Here is a 21,793-nt window from a genome sequence, read left to right as displayed (position 1 = left end):
AGGGTTTTAACCAAACACTTCTGGTCTGGAACTTACAATCTAAACTCCTTACAATGAGGTAATCTATTTCTTAACAGTTCTAAACTATCTTCCTTCTTCAGGAGAAACTAGCTTATACATCCGGCTTCAAACACAATTTCTGAAAATTAAAAACTAAAAGGTTTCTTGAAGCTGTAGGTATTTCCCCTTTACCAACACTAGAAAGAAATTTCAGATCCTTCTGAAGCTTATTTATGTTGCTCAAAAATTCTTTCAATGTAAACAAATTCCCATTTGACTCCAACAACATTCACTCTCATACCGCTTTTTTTTTAAAAAAGGCATCATAATGGCTCCAGAAATACTTACAAGCTAATCATTAAACCGTTTCATAAACATAGATAAAATCCCCCATGGCACAAGTTCGAAACCTCCAAAGTAAATGGTAATATACGAATCATACACCTTGCATCAGACTACCACTTAATACATTATAACACAACTCTCTTCGATATAAAAAAAGTCACAACAACAACCTGTATTTAGACAGCACATTTAACATGACAAAATGTCCCAAGATACTTCGCAGGAGCATTATAAAGCAAAACACACACTGCAACACAAAGAAATGTGTTATATTCCAAGGAATATCTTAAAAGAAAACAAAAAGCTAAAAGGTGAAGAAGTGTAGGGAAGGTGTTCCAGAGTTTGAGGTCTTGGCATGTGAAAGCATGCCACCAAAATTTAGAATATACAAGAAGCCAGAGCAGGAGAACACATATCAAAACATGATATTCTAGGTCTTATCGATATAAAAAAGTGGTGATGTTGGGTGTTTTGAAACGCATTAAAGGTAGACAAGTCCCCTGGACCTGATGGGATCCATTAGAGAATACTGAGAGAGGTAGGGAGAGAGGAAGGAAATTGCTGGGGCCTTGTATGAAATCTTTGTATCCTCTTTAGTCACAGGTGAGGTCTAAGAGGATTAGAGAATAGCTAATGTTGGTCCTTTGTTAAGAGGTGCAACAGGGATCATCCAGGAAATTATAGGCCAGTGAGCCTTAAGTCAATGGAGAGGGAAATTACTGGAGAAGTTTCTTAGGAACGGTGTTTATTCATATTTGGAGCATGAAGCAACGTGGCTTTATGCAGGGAAGGTAGTGTCTCACAAATTTGATTTGAGTTTTTTCAGTAAATGACGAAGATGATTGATGAGTGTAGAATGGTAGATGTTAACTATGGATTTTAGCAAGGCCTTTGATTAAAGTCCTTCATGGCAGGCTGATATTGAAGGTGAAGTCAAATGGGATCTGTGGTGAGCTACTAAGATGAATACAGAACTGGTTTAGTCATAGAAGACACAGTAGTATTGAAAGGTGTTTTTCTGACTGGCGATCTATGACTACTGGTGTTCCGCAGGGATTAGTGCTGGGACCCCGGTTATTTGTAAATTTTTAAATGTCGTGGAGACATAGAGTGGAGACTTCGGCAGAAAGATGGCAGATAGAATTTAATGTTGACAAATGCGAAGGGATATATTTTGGAAGCTCTAATGCAGGAGGGAAGTATTCAGTAAATGGTTGAACTCTCAGAAGCATTAACATGCAGAGGGATCTAGGCATACAGGTCCACAGTTCCCTGAAAGTGACAATGCAAGTGGATAAGGTTGTTAAGAAGATATATAATCACTGCCCTGACCATAAAAACTGGCAAGTCATGTTGCAGCTATATAGAACTTTGGTTAGGCTATATTTGGAATACGGCATACAGTTCCAGTTATCACATTATCAGAAAGTTGTGGAGGCTTTGAGAGGGTACAAAATCAGGTTATCAGGATGTGCCTGGTTTAGAGTGTATTAACTATAAGAGATTGGACAAACTTGGTTTGTTTTCACTTGAACTTCAGAGGCTGAGGGGCTGACCCGAGAGGCGCTTATAAAATTATGAAATGCAGGGATAGAATAGATAGTTAAGAGTCCTTTTCCCAGGTAGAAATGTCAATTACTGGGGGACATAGATTTAAGGTAAAGGGGGAAAGTTTAAAGGAGTGAGAGAGGCAGATTTTTAACACAGAGGGTGGTAACTGTCTGGAATTTATTACCAGAGGTGGTGATAGAAGCAGATACAATAGCAATGCTTAGGAAGCATCTTGACAGATATATGAACAGGAAGGGAATAAAGGGTTACAGACAGTATAGAGATAAAAAGTTTTTAGTTTAAAGAAGGTGTCATGTGTGTCAGCACAGACTTGGTGGGCCAAAGGGCTTGCTCCTGTGCTATGCTGTTCTTTGCAACTATAAGAATGGAATTAGATTTGAGTTTGAAATTAAAAAACACTAGCATTGACACAATGGACTGAATTTTCCAACTATGAAAACATTTGGGAAATGGGACCATTTGTGAGGCTCCCAACTCTGCTCAGTGCTGCAGCTTAACAGTTTACCACAATTAGCATGTAATTGCACCCAATGACGATAGTGGCCAGTTCAAGGTTAGACAGTCTGAGTACCCAAAGTGAAAGGTAACTGGTGGGGCTTCTGTGAAGGCGATGTAATGCTGAGCTACTGAGAGCAGGGGAGGACAGCACAAGATGCATTCGTCCAATGTTAGGTCAGCAGTTTTTCCTTCATGCCCATTATAATCCACTAGATATGTCTGCAGGTAAAGCACAGATTTCCAAGTCTTTACAAACAGATGGCCTGAGGTTTGCCAGTTTGAATCTATAATGCCATTACTTGATGTGCATGTTATGGTTTCAATCTTTTTGTTATGCACTCACCTCCTGTGTAAGACAGAAGCTAAGCTGTGCCCCAGCAGAAAACTACAAATCCCTTCTAAAAATGGTCACTAATTGGCTCAATTATTACTTTAACTACCTTCCAGTTGGAATTGCAGGGCAAGCAACAGTCAAATTCTTAAAGCCGTCTCCAGAAAAATTGCAAGTTGGTGGGAAAATATCAGGAAACTGTCCCTGCCTTCTTCGTATATTTTCTGATACCCACCTCCAAGGTCGACTACATGGTGCAAGGAACATTCTACCTGATGGATTGAACAGCTTATTTCCGCTCCATCAAATTCAATTACTCTAAGAGAACATTTCAATAAACAAACTTACTTTGCCTGAAGGTGGTGGAGATGGGCTGGCACAGGGGCTAGGATAGTTACTGCTGTCTGTTGATTTTACAGATGACTGATCTGACCTGTCATCAGCACTCCTCTTAGGATGGAGGAAGCCCCGCTCTTTGTATCTTTGCTGCTGCTGCTGCTGTTGCGACTTTAACTGAACCCTATAAAAAGAAAAACACTGGTTAAACAATTATTGAAGATGGGAAACAATAACAAAAAGGACATGAAGTATTTGTAAAAAAATAGAGGATATGGAGAAAAAAAAAGGGTTAAAAGTTAAATGAAATTTCTGAGACACAACACAACAGCAATATTGATCTACCACTGTGCTGTAAAATTCAATCTTTCACAATAATCTTACATGCATACATTGACATTAGTGAATAGTTCTTCTCAGTCAAACAATATAGGGATAATAATACAAAAGCAAAATATTGCGGTAGCTAGAAATGTGAAATAAAGCAGAAAATGCTAAAGATTGCATATTGGGCAGTATTTCTGAAGAGAAAATCAGCACATTTGTTCTCTCAGTGAGGTCACAAGCATACAGAATGTTATGTCTTAACTAGGCCAAAAATCAGATTCTTAATTGAGACATTACTTCTCAACTGTAAGTCCTCACTCCTTAGACAGAGAGATCAAATCCTCGCCAGCAGGTAGCAAAGAAGTCTAGTTGCATGCAATTCAACTTATTAGTTTCAGAACTTGCCCTACTAACTTCCCTGTCCTGATTAGCCTCTCCCTAATCGAGAAGTTAAATGTTTCAATAAAAAAAAAACAAAGTAATAACTGAATAGGTACCTGTCAAGTTAGCGCCTTCGGTTCCAGTATGAGCCATTCTCCTTCTCTACTTTCATTCCAAAAATTACAACTTCAGCAAATTCTGCATTTACCCTCCCCATCCACACAACCGTACAATGACAACATATCAACCTCAAAGCCTCTGGTTGTGTGTTATTGGGATGGCTCAAGCAACACTTGTAATCTTGCAGCTGGCTTTTATGGGCAGGCTCAGGCAGGATTCTCAAGATCTGACTTTGTGATTTTGTAGGCAGGCTCAGTTAGCAGTTAACAGTGGTGAGGACATGTAATGGTCATGGACAGACGAATGGATCGTTATATGGTGTGGTACTGCATCAACATCAGAGATGCTGCATGTGTCAACAACCTATGTGGCAAACACAAGTGCATGTCCTTGAAGAGGATGGCATTGTGTGTGAAAGCTGATATGGTTATAAAAAACAAAACTCAACTGGATCCTAAAACTTCCTACACCTACATTTATCATCAATCCTGGCTCATGGAAGCACTGTAACACTTAGATCAGTTAATCACATATTCAAGTCCCATTGCAAAGAGACTCAAATACAGCCCCCAGGCATAGGGACACAGAACTAAGAAAATGTTGCGCTGTCAGAAGGACTGTATTTTGGATGAAACTGATGTGTAGATGTGCCCTGCGTGTCCTCACAGATAGACACAACACTATTTGAAGATGAGCATTTTGCGGTCAACACTTGGGTTTCACAAACATGACAGATTAACATCACTGTTTACTGATTAAATTAGTCGTTATACAAGAAAATTTAAACTAATAAGTACAGAATCTAATTCCTGAGTAACTACTCAACTGACATCATACTTACTTCCCTTACCCCCAGTCACTCCTCCCCAGCCCTGTTTCACATCCTTTCCCCTATTACTGGACCCATACCCACCCTTTGCCTACTCCAGACCCAATCTCACGTTCCCTCACTCTGGTCTCCCACCCTGCCAAACCCAAGCCAACTCTCTTATTCTGGACCTAATCTCATCCAGTCCATCACCAGGGAGAAGAAAGTGAGGACTGCAGATGCTGGAGATCAGTGTCAAAAAGTGTGGTGTTTGAAAAGCACAGCTGGTCAGGCAGCATCCGAGGAGCAAGACAGTCTACGTTTCGAGCACAAGTTCTTCATCAGGAAACTTTGATAAAGAGCTTATGGTCGCAATGTCAACTCTCCTGCTCCTCGGTTGATGCCTGACCAGCTGTGCTTTTCCAGCACCATACGTTTTGACTCATTCTTGTCACTAGACAGGATGTGCTTTTGCTACCACCCCAATCTTCCCACTGCCCCAACCGGATATCAACCCTCCTCTTCCTGACTCGATTTTTCCCACCCACCCTGATCTATCGTAAACACTACATTTACCTGATCCCTTGCCACCTGAGAGTCTGCACCCACCCAGAGAATCGTAGTCTCCACACACCCTATTCTCTATCCATCTGCTGCCGGATTTACCTGGCAACCTATTCCCTTAGCCAACAAGTACCCTAACCTCATACTTACTTTATGTGTTTACCGTTTGATAGCAGCTATCAAGGTTTCTGTCTGTGATGTTAGATCTGTAAATTTCAGAGTATGTCTGTGAAATAGGCATGCTTTGCTTTTTGACAGTACTGCACTATGACAAAACTAATCAGAAAGGAACTACAACTCTGCACTTCTGAAGGAGCACAGATCAGAATCTCCTCTCAGAAATGTGGAGCTTTCTCCTCTCATAAACAAGGAGGGACTGGCTGGAAATTGGAGAGAGATTTCCACCCCTCAGAAAATCATGCACTTTTTAATTACCATAATTTACAGCATGCATAATTAAGAACAACAATTGCCTCCTAACAACTCATGAATTGTTTTCATTCACGTCATTTTTCTTCTTTCATTTCTATTAACTTTGATTACATGAAGGCCATTACACAATCTAGAAATCACCTCATACTTAAATGGAGTGTTTCTCATGTCATCTGACAATATATGACACAAGACATGGTATTATGCTATGTAATTTTTTTTCAGTAGCACCCAAGATTGGGTACTAAAAGTATACCCTCTTCACATTGACAGATACTTTTCAGACCAATTACTATTCAATTTGATGTATCGCTATAGTTCTACCTTTCCCGGAACTCCACACTGGAAGAATCATCTGAAAACTCTGTTTCAGCTGAGCTTTTCCTGCTGTTTGACCTCCAAGATGAGGAGACAGGAAGTTCTTCTGAAGACATTGGTCTTGGTCTTTGTCCAATTCCGGAAGGTTGTTGCAACCCTGCTGCTTGCTCCTCACTGCTAAGAACTCCAATGATTGCCCTGATAGTTGCCTCATCTACCTGAGTCCAAGGTTTGGATGGAGCACGCATACGTCTCAGGAATAGACTGTGCCATTTCTGTCGTAACTGTAAGATAAGACTTGCTGCCTGTAACAAGACAGATAGTGAAAGTTCATTACCAAAAAAGAAAACAAGCCTCACAATGAACTTGCATTTTTATGGTTTTCTATTATATCTCATATCATATCAAAGCAATTTAAAACCAATGAATTACTTTTGAAGTGCACTTACTTATGCAGGCACATATGGCATATGAACAGATGACCTGTTATTCTGTTTTGATTATTTTATCAAAGGGAAAAAGTGGGCAATTGCAGTAAACCCAAGGTTCCAAGGAAGAGTTATACTGGACTTGAAACGTTAACTTTGTTTTTCTCTCTCCAGACCTGTTGCATTTCTCTAGCTTTTCCATTTTTTTATTCCAGTAAACTAATAGAATCATTCATTCTAATAAGCTGGTTTACTCCAAGATGTATTTATTACAATAAATGCTTTTATACATGTTAATTTTAGAAACAGAATCAAGAACACAACCTTGTTTTTTGTAAATTTGTCTTTTTGTGAAGTTACACCAATAGTTAAGGCAGAAATTTATGAAAAAGTGGTACAGCGAAATTAGAGTTGATGGACAAATAGCTGCAAGAAATCAGACAGAACTTAATTTCACAACAAAGTTATAAGTTCATAAAACTCACAATTTGAATTTATTGCACAATTTGATTTTTTTTTGAGATGGTACTTTTGCTCTAAATAACAGTAACGAGAAACTGCAGAAACATGGTCAAGTCAGAGGAAATGATCAAGAAACTTTTCAGACTTAACTATAGTATGTAAACACTTCAACCAGGCAGAGGGTTACACAGAACCTGATTTTGGGAAATGAGCTCGTCAGGTGAACGAAGTTTCAGTGGGGGAGCATTTAGGGAATGGTAACTATAATACCATGAGTTTTAAGATACTCATGGATACAGATAACAGCAGTCTTTGGGTGAAGATGTTAAATTGGGGAAGGCGAACTACAACGTTATTCGCTGGAACTAGATAATTTTGAATGAAGATGGCTGTTTGAGAGTAAATCCACAATGGACATGTGGGAGTATTTCAAACGGCAGTTGATAAGAGTTCAGGAGCGGCATGTTCTTACGAGAACGAAGAATAGATGTGGCAAGTTATACGAACCTTGGATGTCCAAGGATGTTGTGACCTTGGTAAAAAAAGAAAAAGGAAGCATACGTAAGGTCTAAGACGATGGGAACTGATGAAGCCCTTGAAGTATATAAGGAAAACAGGAAAGAACTTAAACAAGAAATTAGAAGGGCTAAAAGGGGTCATGAAAAGTTGTTAGCAAACAGAATTAATGAGAATCTCAAGGCTTTTTAAACATATAAAAAGCAAATGCGTGGCCAGGAAAAGAGTTGGCTCACTCAAGGACAAAGGAGGGAATCTACGCGTGGAGCCAGAAGAGGAAGGACAGGTCTTAAACAAAAACTTTGCATCGGTATTCCTTCACCAAAGAGAAGGAATTGGAGGAGGATAATCTCAGGGAAGGGAGTATCAAATTTCTAAGCGAAGTTTCTCTTAAAAAGGAAGAGGTGTTGAGCGTTTTAAAAAGTATTAAGGTAGACAAGTCCCTGAGTTCTGATGAGATCTATCCCAGAATATTACAGAGGCAAGAGAACAATTTGCTGGAACAGTGGTGATAGGTGAGGTCCCAGAGGAGTGTAGAGAAGCCAATGTTTAAGGATAGCAGGGATAATCCAGAATATTACAGACCTGTGAGCCTCATGTCAGTGGTAGGAAAATTATTGGAAAAGATTCTCAGGGACAGGATCTATATGAATTTCGAAGCAAATGGATTCATTAGTGAAAGACAGCGTGGTTTTATGCAGGGGAGGTCATGCCTCACCAACTAGATTTTTTGAGGTGACGAAGATGATAGATAAGGGAAAAGCGGTTGTTGTCGTCTACGTGGATTTCAGTAAAGTCTTTGACAAGGTCTTTCATGGCAGACTCATACAAAAGGTGAAGTCAGGGGTGAGCTGGCAAGTTGGATACAGAACTGGCTTAGTCATAAAGAGACAGAGTAGCAGTGGAAGGAAGCTTTTTGGAATGGAGGGTTGTGACTAGTGGTGCTCCACAGGTATTAGTGCTGGGACCTTTGTTCTTCGTGATCTACAGAAATGATTTGGAGGAAATCATGGCTGGTCTAATTAGCAAGTTTGGTGGAGTTGCACATAATGGGGAGGATAGTCAGAGGACATAGCAGGATAGATCAGTTAGAGTCGAGTGTGTGATGCTGGAAAAGCACAGTGGCTCAGGCAGCATCCGAGGGGCAGAATCAGCGTTTTGGGCATAAGCCCTTCATCAGAATCCACACTCTCAACTCTGATCTCCAGCATCTGCAGTCTTCACTTTCTCCTATAGATCATTTGGAGGCATGGGCAGAAAAACAGCAGATGGAGTTTAATCTAGGCAAATGTGAGGTGATGCATTTTGGAAGGTCAAGTTAAGTGGAAATTATACAATAAATGGCAGAACCCTTAGGAGAATTGATATATAGGGATCTGGGTGTACAGGTCCACAGATCACTGATGGTGGCAGAGCAAAAAATGTGTTGCTGGAAAAGCGCAGCAGGTCAGGCAGCATCAAAGGAGCAGGAGAATCGACGTTTTGGGCATAAGCCCTTCTTCAGGAATGCTCATTCCTGAAGAAGGGCTTATAGCCGAAACGTCGATTCTCCTGTTTCTTTGATGCTGCCTGACCTGCTGCGCTTTTCCAGCAACACATTTTTAAGCTCTGATCTCCAGCACCTGCAGTCCTCACTTTCTCCTGGTGGCAGAGCAAGTAGATCAGGTAGTAAAAAAGATCTATGGCATGATTGCCTTCATTGGAAGGGGCATTGAGTACAAGGATAGGCAAGTTACGCTGCAGCTTCATAAAACTTCAGTGACATTCAGTTGTGGTCACCACACTACCAGAAGGACTTTGGAGAGGGTACAGTGAAAGTTTACCAGGATTTTGCCTGGCATGGGGGATTTTAGCTATGAAGAAAGATTGGATTGACTGGGTTTGTTTTTACCGGAACGCAGGAGGTTGAGGGGCGATCTGATAGAAGTTTACAAGATTGTGAATGGCATGGATTATGTGGAGAGTGAGGCTTTTTCCCAGGATGGAAGGGTTAATTAGTAGCAGACACAGGTTCAAGGTGCACACAGTGAAAGTTTACCAGGATTTTGCCTGGCATGGGGGATTTTAGCTATGAAGAAAGATTGGATTGACTGGGTTTGTTTTTACCGGAACGCAGGAGGTTGAGGGGCGATTTGATAGAAGTTTACAAGATTGTGAATGGCATGGATAATGTGGAGAGTGAGGCTTTTTCCCAGGATGGAAGGGTTAATTAGTAACAGACACAGGTTCAAGGTGCACAGAGATAGGACAGTTTTAGTGTAGATGGTCAAAATGTGTCAGCGTAGGGCCTGTTCCTGTGCTATATTGCTTTTTCTTTTAAACAGATGTAAAGATATATGCATATAGATGAAAAAAAGTTAGGAACATTAAAAAACAGGATATTGCCAGATAGCTTCTTAATCACAAACAAAACTTGTAAACTTTATTGATGCAATCAGCCCTAAATCAGTCAGAACATCCAAGTAAATCAGCCATTGAAAATTAAATTTATGCAAAAGATTCTCTTTGGACAATAGCTGAGATATGCATTGCTGACTCACTTCAACCAGATAACTGCCAGGACAAAGCAGCTATGTAGGATGTCAAGAACTCTTCATAGCTGCTGACATCAAGTCCTTCTACAACTAACTTCATGCTCAGCCCCTTGAGAATTAAAATTAGACTTACATTATGCAAGAGTTTGAATTGAGTGGAACTTTAGTCAAAACACTGTTCATGACATGCTAATTTCAGATCATTCATACAATCTCTAATTGTACATCATGCACACTTATCCATGTCATTAATCTGACATGATCAAAGTGTATGCTTGGATCAGCAAATACATTTTACAGCTAGATACCACGTACCAGCAGTATAATGCTGGAGAAAATATCGTGACTGAGTGGTGGATATGTAGGTGGGCTAGAGATGAGAGGCATGATCTTCATCCATGCTAGAATTGGCTTTGAGCAATGTTCAATTGAATTGTGTGGATTTTGGGATCAACCTAAAGCTGAAGCACCACAGAATAAAACACAGTCTCCTTGAGCAACACTACTATTATATGAAATACAACATTAGATTGAAATAAAAACAGAGGTTGCCGGAAAAGCTCAGCAAGGGGAGCAGCATCTGTGAAGAGAAATGAAAATTAATGTTTCAGGTCCGGTGACCCTTTCTCAGAACAGCTTTTCACTTAAGTACAATTCAGATACCCAAGGACTGGAGAACGATTCAAAATACACAGGAGTAGTGTGTGAAATCACCCATGCAAACCCAAAAGAGTGAAAAACAAATCAAAGATGGAAAACACACATATTACCTTGCAATATGCTTTCTTGGAAAGAGCTAAACATGTGGAAGTGTAAATGCCCTGGGAGCAGGAAAATAATCTGTACTTATGCATTAAAGAGTAAAACATATGGTATAAACAGATCTGTGGTAAGGAATTGTACCTACAACCTCAGATTCCATCTCTCACTTGCGTTCTACTCCAATCACAGGTTCCCTCCTTTCCACACTGGCTGCTTCCACCGAATCAAATTTGAGGGTGGAGGGGCAGGAGGAAGGGTAACTGTGATTACAGCAGTCATTCTAGTCAATCCCGCTGCAAGAGACCATGCATGGAAGTTTCAGCTGTGCCATTACTAAATGCATAAAGAGGTGTCCAAGAAGAAGTCTAAAACAAGAAAGAAAGAAGTTGAGGGCAGGAAATCCACGACAAGACTGAGAACGTAAGGTCATAAGATATAAGAGCAGAATTAGGCCAATCAGTTCTATTCCACCATACAATCATGGCTGATATGTTTTTCAACTCCACTCTCTTGCATTCTCCCTGTGACCCTTGATCCCTTTACTTATCAATAACCTATCTTAAATACCCTCCATGACTCAGCCTCCACAGTTCTTTGAGGCAATGAGTTCTGAGTCACCACCCTCTGGCTAAAGAAATTCCTTCTCGACTTAATTCTAAAGGATTATGTCTTCACCCTGAAGCTGTTCCTTTTCCATGTCCATTACCTAAACCTGTTAGTATCCTATAAATTTCAATCAGATTCCCGTACCCCCGCCCCTTCATTCTTCTAAGCTCCACTGAGTAAACACTCAAAGTCCTCAACCGCCCCTCAAACGACAAACCCTTCATCCCCAGAATCATACTTGTAAAACTCCTCTGGACCCTCTCCAATGCCAGCACATCTTTCCTCAATAAAGAGACATAAAAGTGCTCACGATATTCCAAATGCAGTCTGTACAGAGCCTTACCAGGGACCCAATAGATGTGGCGTATCTAGATTTCCAAAAGGCATTTGACAAGGTACTGGACAAAAGGCTGCTGCATAAGATAAAGATGCATGGTGTTATGGGCAACATATTAGCATGGATAGAGGATTGATTAACTAACAGGAAACAAAGATTGGGATAGTTGAGTGCTTGGTTGGCAATCAATGATTAATAGTGTGCCTCAGGGAGCAATGTTGGGACCACAATCATTCACAATTTATATGATTTGGAGTTGGGGACCATGTGTAGTATGTCAAAGTTTGCAGATGACACTAAGATGAGTGACAGAGCAAAGTGTGCAGAAGACTCTGAAACTTTGCAAAGGACATAGATAATTTAAGTGAGTAGGCAAAAGTCTGGCAGATGGAGTACAATGCTAATAAAGGTGAAGTCATTGATTTTGGTATGAATAACAGTAAAATGGACATGATTTGGAGATGCCGGTGTTGGACTGGGGTGTACAAAGTTAAAAATCACAACACCAGGTTATAGTCCAACAGGTTTAATTGGAAGCACTAGATTTTGGAGCGCTGCTCCTTCATCAGTTGGTTGTCACAACCACCTGGTGAAGGGTAGCGCTCCGAAAGCTAGTGCTTCCAATTAAATCTGTTGGACTATAACCTGGTGTTGTGTGATTTTTAATTTAGTAAAAAGGACTATTAGTGGAATGGCTAAAAAATTGCAGCATGCTGCTGTGCAGAGGGACCTGGGTGCCCTGTGCATGAATCACAGAAGGTTGGTCTGCAGGTACAACAGGCAATTAAGGCCGCAAATGAAATTCTGTCCTTCATTGCTAAAGGGATTGAGGTTAAAAGCAGGAGGTTATGTTGCAGCTGTGTAGTGTGCTGGCGAGGTCACACCTGGAGTACTGCATGCAGTTTTGGTCTCCTTAGTTGAGAAAGGATCCACTGGCACTAGAGGGGGTGTGGTGGTGGTTCACTTGGTTGATTCCAGAATTGAGGGAGGTTGGCTTATGAGGAAATACTGAATAGACTGGGACTATCTTCATTGGAATTTACAAGAATGGAGAGGGATCTTATAGAAACATAAAATTATGAAGGGAATAGACAAGATATAAGTACAGAGGATGTTTCCACTGGCAGCTGTAACTAGGACAAGAGGGCGTGGCCTCAAAATTAGGGGGAGCAGATATAGGACTGAATTCAGAGGGATTTTTTTCACCAGAGGGTTGTGAATCTATGCAATTCCCTGCCCAGTGAAGTGGTTGAGGCTCTCTCAGCAAATGCTTTTAAAGCTAAAATAGATAATTTTTTGAACAGTAAAGGAATTAAGGGTTACGGTGATAGGGCAAGTAAGTGAGTGAGGGCGTGAAAAGATCAGCCATGATCTTATTGAATGACCAGGCAGGCTTGAAGAGTCAGATGGCCTACTCCTGGTCCAAGTTCTTATGTTCTTATATATCTTCAGCAGCACTGCTCTGCTCTTGTTTTCTAGCTCTCTCGAAATGAATGCTAATATTATATTAGCCTTTCTAACTGTCAACTGAACATGCATGTTAATCTTAAGAGAATCCTGAACTAGGGTCTCAAGTCTCTTTGCATTTCAGATTTCCAAAGCCTTTCCCCATTTAGAAAATAGTCTACACTTCTATTCTTGCTATTAAAGTGCATATCCTCACACTTTGCAACATTATATTCCATCTGCCACTTCCTTGCTCACTCACCTATATCCACATCTTTCTTCAGCCCCAACCCAACTTGTCCTTCCACATATCTTTGTGTCATTTGCAAACTTAACAACAATGCCCTCAGTTACATTGTCCAGATTATTAATGTATAACATGAATAACTGTGGTCCCAATACTGATCCCTACAGAAATCAACTAGCCACCAGCTGCTATCCTGAAAAAGACCCCTTTATCACTAGTCTCTGCCTTTTGCTAGTCAGCCAAACCTCTATTCATGCTGGAACCTTGTCCCTAACACTACCATCTCTCATCTTATTTAACAGCCTTTTGTGCGGCACCTTGTCAAAGGCCTTCCAGAAATCCATATAGATCATGTCCACTAGTTTTCCTTTGTTTAACTTGCTTGTTATTTCCTCAAAGAATTCTCACAAATTTGTTAGGCATGACCTCCCCTTGATGAAATCATGCTGATTCAGCCTTATTTTACCATGCACTTCCAAGTACTCTGTAATCTGATCCTTAATAATGATCTCTAAAATCTTACCAACAACTCAGGTGAGGCTAAATGACCTATAGTTCCTTGATTTTTGCCTCCCTCCCTTCTGAAACAGGGGTGGTACATTAGCTTATCCTCCCTGATTACTGCAAGATCATTACCAGTGCTTCTACAATCCCCTTCAGAACACTGGGATGTAGTCCAGCCAGTCCGAATGATTTATCAGTCTTCAGACTTATCAGCTTTTCCAGCACCATCCTCTCACCTCTGCCCCCGAATCTCAAAGTTCTGATATGTTGTTGGTGATTTTCACTGTGAAAACTGATGCAAAGCACCTAGTCAGCTCCTCCGCCATTTCTTTGTCCCCAGTGCTACTTCTCCAGCCTCATTTTCCAGTGGTCCAATGTCCACTCTTAACTTTCTCTTAAAAGAAGATTGCAAGAGTTTTTTTTAGATATCCAGAAGTTATATTACCAGCTAGCTTATCTTGATCTTTCTTCATCTCCCATTTGTTTGCTTAGTTATCATGTGCTGTTTTTTCAAAAAGCTTTTCAATCCTCTCACTTCCCACTAATCTTCACCACACTGTATGGTTTTTATTTTACTCTTATGCTGTCCCTCATTTTCCTTGTGAGCTATCCTCCATTGAGTATGTTCTGCTTTCTTGAGATGAATCTCTGCTGTGCCTCCTGAATTACCCACAGAAATCCAGCCATTGCTGTCTTCCCTGCTTGGCTTCACATCCAATCAATTCTGGCCAGTTTCTCCCTCATGTCTCCGTAGTTACATTTACTCAGTTTGTTATACCGCTACATTGATTCAATCTGCTCCCTCTCAAAAGAGGAGTTTGGGAGAGTCACAACTCAACTTCAAACCAGGCAGGACCAGGCTGTGGTTCATACAAATGGGGTCAGGGCTCTCAGCTAAACTTTCACCATTTTCCAGAAAGAGTCCACACTAGTTTTAAAAATTTTGTTTTAAAAGGAGGTAAGAAATGGGATAAATCTGCAGAACTAAAGGTTTGGTACTTTTTTGGTATTGTTCCGTATCTGATGGTTAGCTATATGCTGTAACAGTAATGTGGGCGGCATGGTGGCTCAGTGGTTAGCACTGCTGCCTCACAGCGCCAGGGACCCAGATTCAACCCGTGTGGAGTTTGCACATTGTCCCTGCGTCTCCGTGGGTTTTCTCCAGGTGCTCCAGTTTCCTCCCACAATCCAAAATGTGCAGGCCAGGCCATGCTAAATTGCCCATAGTGTCAGGCGCATTAGTCAGGGGTAAATATAGGATCGGGGAATGAGTCTGGGCAGGTTACTCTTCGGAAGGTCGGTGTGGACTTGTTGGCCCGAAGGGCCTGTTTTCATCCTGTAGGTAATCTAATCAGTAATGTGTTAATTCTCCTTGTTGTACAGTTGGATCCTTGGAAGTCAATATCCTGACATGTTCTTCAGCAGTTATTTTAAACGTAAGTATTAAGGAGAATGAAACTTAAAATACTAGAAAACCAAGGCATACTGGAGTGTGCATATGGCTTCAGGGATTGAATCCAAATAAGTAACTCTAGAAACACAATATTTATTATGACTTCCAGACTGCGACCATCTAATTTTGAAAGAAATAAACTTCAGTGGAATACAACTTTTCAAAGTTACTTGAGGTATCATAATGCAAGATAATATGTATTGTAATTAAAACAAACAAAATGTGACAGTTCACAAAGAATACAGCTTTGCAATGAAATACCTAGTCTATGAAGCCGTAGCTTTATTTGAAATATTTTGATAAATATGGATTGTGGGATTAATTGTTTTCTCACAGAAATTGTGAAATCAGCATAACATTTTGAAATGTCAAAAATTTACAAGTATCGTAATGTTGTAGTTTCAGAGGTTAGCTTGCTCATACTAAATCATTAGTCTAAAATAAATCAGGAATACAACCAGAAATGACTTACTTCAGGGTCTATTCTAAAATTTAGCCACTCTTCCAGTTTTAAAGTTGCCATTTTAGATGTAGATTTGTCTTCCATTTCACTATCGCTACTGTCATTAGTGACACCATCTACTGCACAAAATAAAGGACAGAAAAAATAACAAGTACACTGTTAATCAGATTTCTTGAGAAGTAGCTTTCCGAACTAAAGTGATCAATTTTAAAGGATTCGACATTAAGAGGTAGTACCATCATTGTGTCAAGTCTCAATTCAGAAATTTCAATGCTCAATTCAGGCTGACATTTTAGTGCAGTTTTGAGGAAATGCTGCAGTATGTCAGGTTTTATCTTGTAGATCAGATGTCAAACTATTGCTCCATCTGTTCTGTGATGGATATTAAAGCTACTCAAAGCTAAGCTCAAGTGTTTCTTCTAGTGTCTTCACCAACATGTGGCCTGCAAATAATATTACCAAATTAGATTTTCTGTTAATTATCTCAATCACTCAAATTGCACTGTGTATACAGGGGAATTTGCCAACCATGGCTTCCCAAATCAGGGGCTAAGACCTCAAGTGTAATCACCAACTGAAAATGTGGCATGGCAAGCTTTAAGGCAGCATTGATTGCTGTGGAGCTCTGAGTGAATTATAAGATTTATCTTCTGCCTCCAATAAACCCCCATCCTCGGTTTTTCTTCCTGACTCATAGCCTCATTGAGGGTTAGAGCAACTTTTAGCTTTCAAAATGGAATAAAAGTGGGAAAAAGTTTGGGTAACACTGTTGTCATATTCTACTTGGATTTCCCAAACACAACGGATAAGGTCCCAAATCAAAGGTTTTTGCAGAAAATAAAAACTCATTTTAAAGAAGGTAATGCATTAGCATGGATTGAAGACTGGCTAGCTGGCAGCAAATAGAGTACACATAAATGTCCTTTTTCTCATGGCAGGATGTGACAGGAGGGGAGCAAAGGCATGATAGCTAAATTTGTGGACAACATAAAGATTGGTGGGAAATTGCATTGTGAAGAAGATACAAGGAGGTAAAACGCTAGATGGGCTGCTTGAATGGGCAAGGATCTGGCAGACAGAGTATAAATGTGGGAAAATGTGAAGTTGTTCACTTCGTAGGAAGAATGAAAAAGGTGTATTATTTGAACAGAAATGCCTCTGAATTGAGGTGAAGGAGGATTTAGGTATTCTTGTACTAGTTATGAGAGGTTAGTATACAGGTACTACATGTAATCAGGTTGCTTACTTTTATTGTGAGAGGAATTGAACTTAAAATAATAGTTATTATGCTTCAGTTATACAAGGCATTGTCACATAAAACTCTAGTACTGTGCACTGGTTTTGGTGACCTTGTTTAAGGGTGGATTTTGGCAGATTGGAGGCAGTACAGAAATTATTTTCTAGACTGATACCTAGAATGATTGGGTTGTCTTAAGACGACAAATTGTATAGGAGGATTTTTGTTCACAGGAGTTCAGAAGAATGAGGGATGACTTGGTTGAAGAGTATGGAATTATATTTAGTCTTGACAAGATGGATATTGAAAGGATGTTTCATCTTGTGGGCAAGTCCAAAAACTAGGGTGCATGATTTAAAACCAGGAATAACCTTCAGGTCAGAGATGAGGAGGATTACCTTCTCAGAGTCAGAGTGATGCAGCACGGAAACAGACCCTTTGGCCCAACCCGTCCATGCTGATCAAGTTTCCCAAACTAAACTAGTCCCACTTGCTTGTGTTGAGCTTATATCTAGGTAAAAACAATGACTGCAGATGCTGGAAACCAGATTCTGGATTAGTGGTGCTAGAAAAGTACAGCAGTTCAGGCAGCATCTGAGGAGCAGTAAAATCGGCGTTTCAGACAAAAGCCCTTCATTAGGAATAAAGGCAGAGAGCCTGAAGGGTGGAGAGATAAATGAGAGGAGGGTGGGGTTGGGGGGAAAGTAGCATAGAGTACAATAGGTGAGTGGGGGAGGGGATGAAGGTGATAGGTCAGGGAGGAGGGTGGAGTGTGATTGGTGCGGGTGTCCCAGAGATGTTCCCTAAAGCGCTCTGCTAGGAGGCATCCAGTCTCCCCACTGTAGAGGAGACCGCATCGGGAGCAACGGATACAATAATGATATTGGTGGATGTGCAGGTAAAACTTTGATGGATGTGGAAGGCTCCTTTCGGGCCTTGGATGGAGGGGAGGGAGGTGGTGTGGGTGCAGGTTTTGCAATTCCTGCAGTGGCGGAGGAAGGTGCCAGGACGGGAGGGTGGGTTGTAGGGGGGCGTGGACCTGACCAGGTAATCACGAGGGGAACAGTCTTTGTGGACGACGGAAAGGGGCGGGGAGGGAAAGGGCCTGTGCCCGAAACGTCGAATCTCCTGTTCCCTGGATGCTGCCTGACCTGCTGTGCCTGTTCCAGCAATAAAGTTTCAACTTTGATCTCCAGCATCTGCAGACCTCACTTTCTCCGCGGGGAGGGAAATACATCCCTGGTGGTGGGGTCTGTTTGGAGATAGCGGAAATGTTGGCGGATGATTCGGTTTATGCGAAGGTTGGTAGGGTAGAAGGTGAGCACCAGGGCCGTTCTGTCCTTGTTATGGTTGGAGGGGTGGGGTCTGAGGGCGGAGGTGAGGGATGTGGACGCGACGCGTTGGAGGGCATCTTTAACCACGTGGGAAGGGAAATTGCGGTCTCGAAAGGAGGAGGCCATCTGGTGTGTTCTGTGGTGAAACTGGTCCTCCTGGGAGCAGATACGACAGAGGTGGAGGAATTGGGAATACGGGATGGCATTTTTGCAGGAGGTAGGGTGGGAAGGTGTATAATCCAGGTAGCTGTGGGAGTTGGTGGGTTTGTAAAAAATGTCGGTGTCAAGTCAGTCGTCATTAATGGAGATGGAGAGGTCCAGGAAGGGGAGGAAGGAGTCAGAGATAGTCCAGGTAAATTTAAGGTCAGGGTGGAATGTGTTGGTGAAGTTGATGAATTGCTCAACCTCCTCACAAGAGCACGAGGTGGCACCAATGCAGTCATCAATGTAGCGGAGGAAGAGGTGGGGAGTGGTGCCTGTGTAACGACGGAAGATGGACTGTTCTACGTAACCAACAAAGAGACAGGCATAGCTGGGGCCCATACGGGTGCCCATGGCTACCCCTTTGGTCTGGAGGAAGTGAGACGATTCAAAGGAGAAATTGTTCAGGGCGAGGACCAGTTTGGCCAAACGAATGAGAGTGTAGGTGGAAGGGTACTGTTGGGGATGTCGCGAGAGGAAGAAACGGAGGGCTTGGAGGCCCTGGTCATGGTGGATGGAGGTGTAGAGGGACTGGATATCCATGGTGAAGATGAGGCGTTGGTGGCCGGGGAAACGGAAGTCTTGGAGGAGGTGGAGGGCATGGGTGGTGTTTCGAACGTATGTGGGGAGTTCCTGGACTAGGGGCGATAGGACAGTGTCGAGGTAGGTGGGGATGAGTTCAGTGGGGCAGGAGCATGCTGAGACAATGGGTCAGCCAGGGTGGTCAGGCTTGTGGATCTTGAGAAGGAGGTAGAACAGGGTAGTGCGGGGTTCCCGATTATGAGGTTGGAAGCTGTGGGTGGGAAATCTCCTGAGGTGATGAGGTTCTGTACGGTCTGGGAGATGATGGTTTGGTGATGGGGGGTGGTGTCATGGTCAAGGGGACGGTAGGAAGAGGTGCCCTCCTGTTGGCGTCTGGCTTCAGCGGTGTAGAGGTCAGTGCGCCAGACTACCGCTGTGCCCCCTTTATCTGCTGGCTTGATGGTGAGGTCAGGATTGGAGCAGAGGGATTGGAGGGCTGCGCGTTGTGAGGGCGAGAGGGCTAGACAGGTTGACGCGGTTAATGTCCCGGCAGCAGTTGGAAATGAAGAGGTCGAGGGCGGGTAATAGGCCAACACGGGGTGTCCAGATGGATGCAGTGTGCTGGAGGTGGGCGAAGGGGTCCTTGGAAGGTGGGCGGCTAACCCTTTCCCATTTATGTACCTGTTCCAAATGTCTTTTAAATATTGTAACTGTACCTGCATCAACCACTTCCTCTAGCAGCTCATTCCACACAAGAACCACCCTCTGCGTAAAACAATTGCCCATCAGGTCCCTTTTAAATCTTTCTCCTCCCATCTTAAAAGATATGCTCCCTAGTTTTGAACACCCCGACACTAGGGAAAAGACTTATGTTATTCATCTTATCTATGTCCTTATGATTTTATAAATGGCTAAATATCCACCCCTCAACCTCCTATGCACCAATGAAAAAGTCCCAAACTATCCATCCTCTCCTTATAACTCTAGTCCCAGCATTTACTATCCTAGTAAATCTTTTCTGTACCCTCTCTAATTTAGTAATATTATTCCGATAGTAGGGTGACCAGAATTGTACACAGTACTCAAAAAACGGTCTCACCAACATCCTGTATAAACTCTACATGACATCCCAACTCATACTCAATCTTTGAGGATTGAGAGAATTTGGATAGCTCTGCCTCAGGAAGTGGTGGTTGCAGAGTCATTAAAAATAGTCAAAAATCACAACACCAGGTTTATAGGCCAACAGGTTTATTTGGAAGCACTAGCTTTTGGACCGCTGCTACTTCATCAGGTGAGAACCACCTGATGAAGGAGCAGCGTTCCAAAAGCCAGTACTTTAAAATAAACCCGTTGGACTATATCCTGATGTTGTGAGATTTTTAACTTTGCCTACCCCAGTCCAACACCAGCTCCTCCACATCATTAAATATAGATTCTCATTAGATAGTAATATCAAAGATTAGTGGGGCTAGATGGAAGTGTGGAATCATGTGGTATACATCAGCCATGACCTTCTTGAATAGCGGAGAAGATTCAAAGGGCTGAATAGTCTACTTCTGTTCTTATTTCATATGTTTGTACCTTGCTTGTGGAACCTAGCAGTACAAAAGTATAGTTTTACAATAGTAACCTCACTTCAAAGTTACTTCATTCCTATTAAGCATTTCAGCTCATTCAGAACCTGTGAAAGGTGTTAGTTGAATATTACTCAATGATTGGTTCCCCTGTGTTTTGAAAAATCTGAAATTTAAGTGAGGAACAGAATACACAGCAAAACAAATTATATTCCCACGCTAACTTGATGGCAGTTCATCTTTACATCAATGTATAAACAAGAGTCTACTGGCTAAAAAATGTTTTAAGACTTAACACTTGGTTGTCAAATTAAGAAGAAGAAAATAGTTAACATTTAAAAAACTGACAAACCGAATCTTATTTACCGAGTGCAAGAGTAGTTTTATTTTGTACATTTTTACCACGATACAAACAGATCATTTATGGCAAACACACTAAACATGCTAAGATCCACAACAAACTTCTGGCTCTTGATAGAATCATATCCTACCCATATTCATTCTCAATTTTCCCTCTTATTACAATAGAATCATTGAACGGTTCCAACACAGGAGATCATTCAGCCTTTCCTTCTCTGCCAGTTCTCTGCAAGAGCAACTCAGTCAAGATATATCAACTTTCATAAGAAATTATATAATAGCGTCCCAGAAAATTGAAGGTCGTACTATGTCACAAAATGGGTTTGTGCTATTGAATTGCTCCCTCTATTGCATTCCTGCTCTTAGCTGTACTATATAAGCCCTACATTTTCCCATTAGAAAGGTGTAAAAAAAAGTCATAAGATAATATGGACAAAGAAGAATATTTAACCCATAACAGATTATCCAAGCAGACATTTCCTTTAGTAGCCCCACTTTCTAGTTTAATGCCTAAATATGTTCTTGGTTCTACTATTCAATTGAAAAATGTTACATCAAACAATCAATCAAGCTCAGAGAAAGTGAGGACTGCAGATGCTGGAGACCAGAGCTGAAAAATGTGTTGCTGGAAAAGCGCAGCAGGTCAGGCAGCATCCAAGGAGCAGGAGAATCGACGTTTCGGGCTAAGCAGGCTAAGATAAAAGGTAGGGAGGAAGGACTTGGGGGAGGGACGTTGGGGATGCGATAGGTGGAAGGAGGTTAAGATGAGGGT

General features: G+C 41.5%; 1 protein-coding gene across 5 annotated transcripts in view; it reads right to left on the bottom strand.

Annotated features, from left to right (window-relative positions):
• LOC122560254 (3'-5' RNA helicase YTHDC2) overlaps positions 1–21,793 on the bottom strand; it is a 143,966-nt gene that overhangs the window by 12,621 nt on the left and 109,552 nt on the right. For 3 of the 5 annotated variants that reach the window (XM_043710759.1, XM_043710748.1, XM_043710778.1), the window contains exons 25-27: positions 15,800–15,909; positions 6,039–6,337; positions 3,095–3,266 (exon numbers count right to left, since the gene is read on the bottom strand). In XM_043710759.1, coding sequence (XP_043566694.1) covers positions 3,095–3,266; positions 6,039–6,337; positions 15,800–15,909 — 581 coding nt within the window. The remainder of the gene's footprint in view (positions 1–3,094; positions 3,267–6,038; positions 6,338–15,799; positions 15,910–21,793) is intronic. The other 2 variants (XM_043710768.1, XM_043710788.1) reach the window with 1 other exon arrangement.

Source organism: Chiloscyllium plagiosum, chromosome 2 (genome assembly GCF_004010195.1).
Source record: "Chiloscyllium plagiosum isolate BGI_BamShark_2017 chromosome 2, ASM401019v2, whole genome shotgun sequence".
Taxonomy (NCBI): Eukaryota; Metazoa; Chordata; class Chondrichthyes; order Orectolobiformes; family Hemiscylliidae; genus Chiloscyllium; species Chiloscyllium plagiosum.
This window is presented reverse-complemented; position numbering and strand designations above follow the sequence as displayed.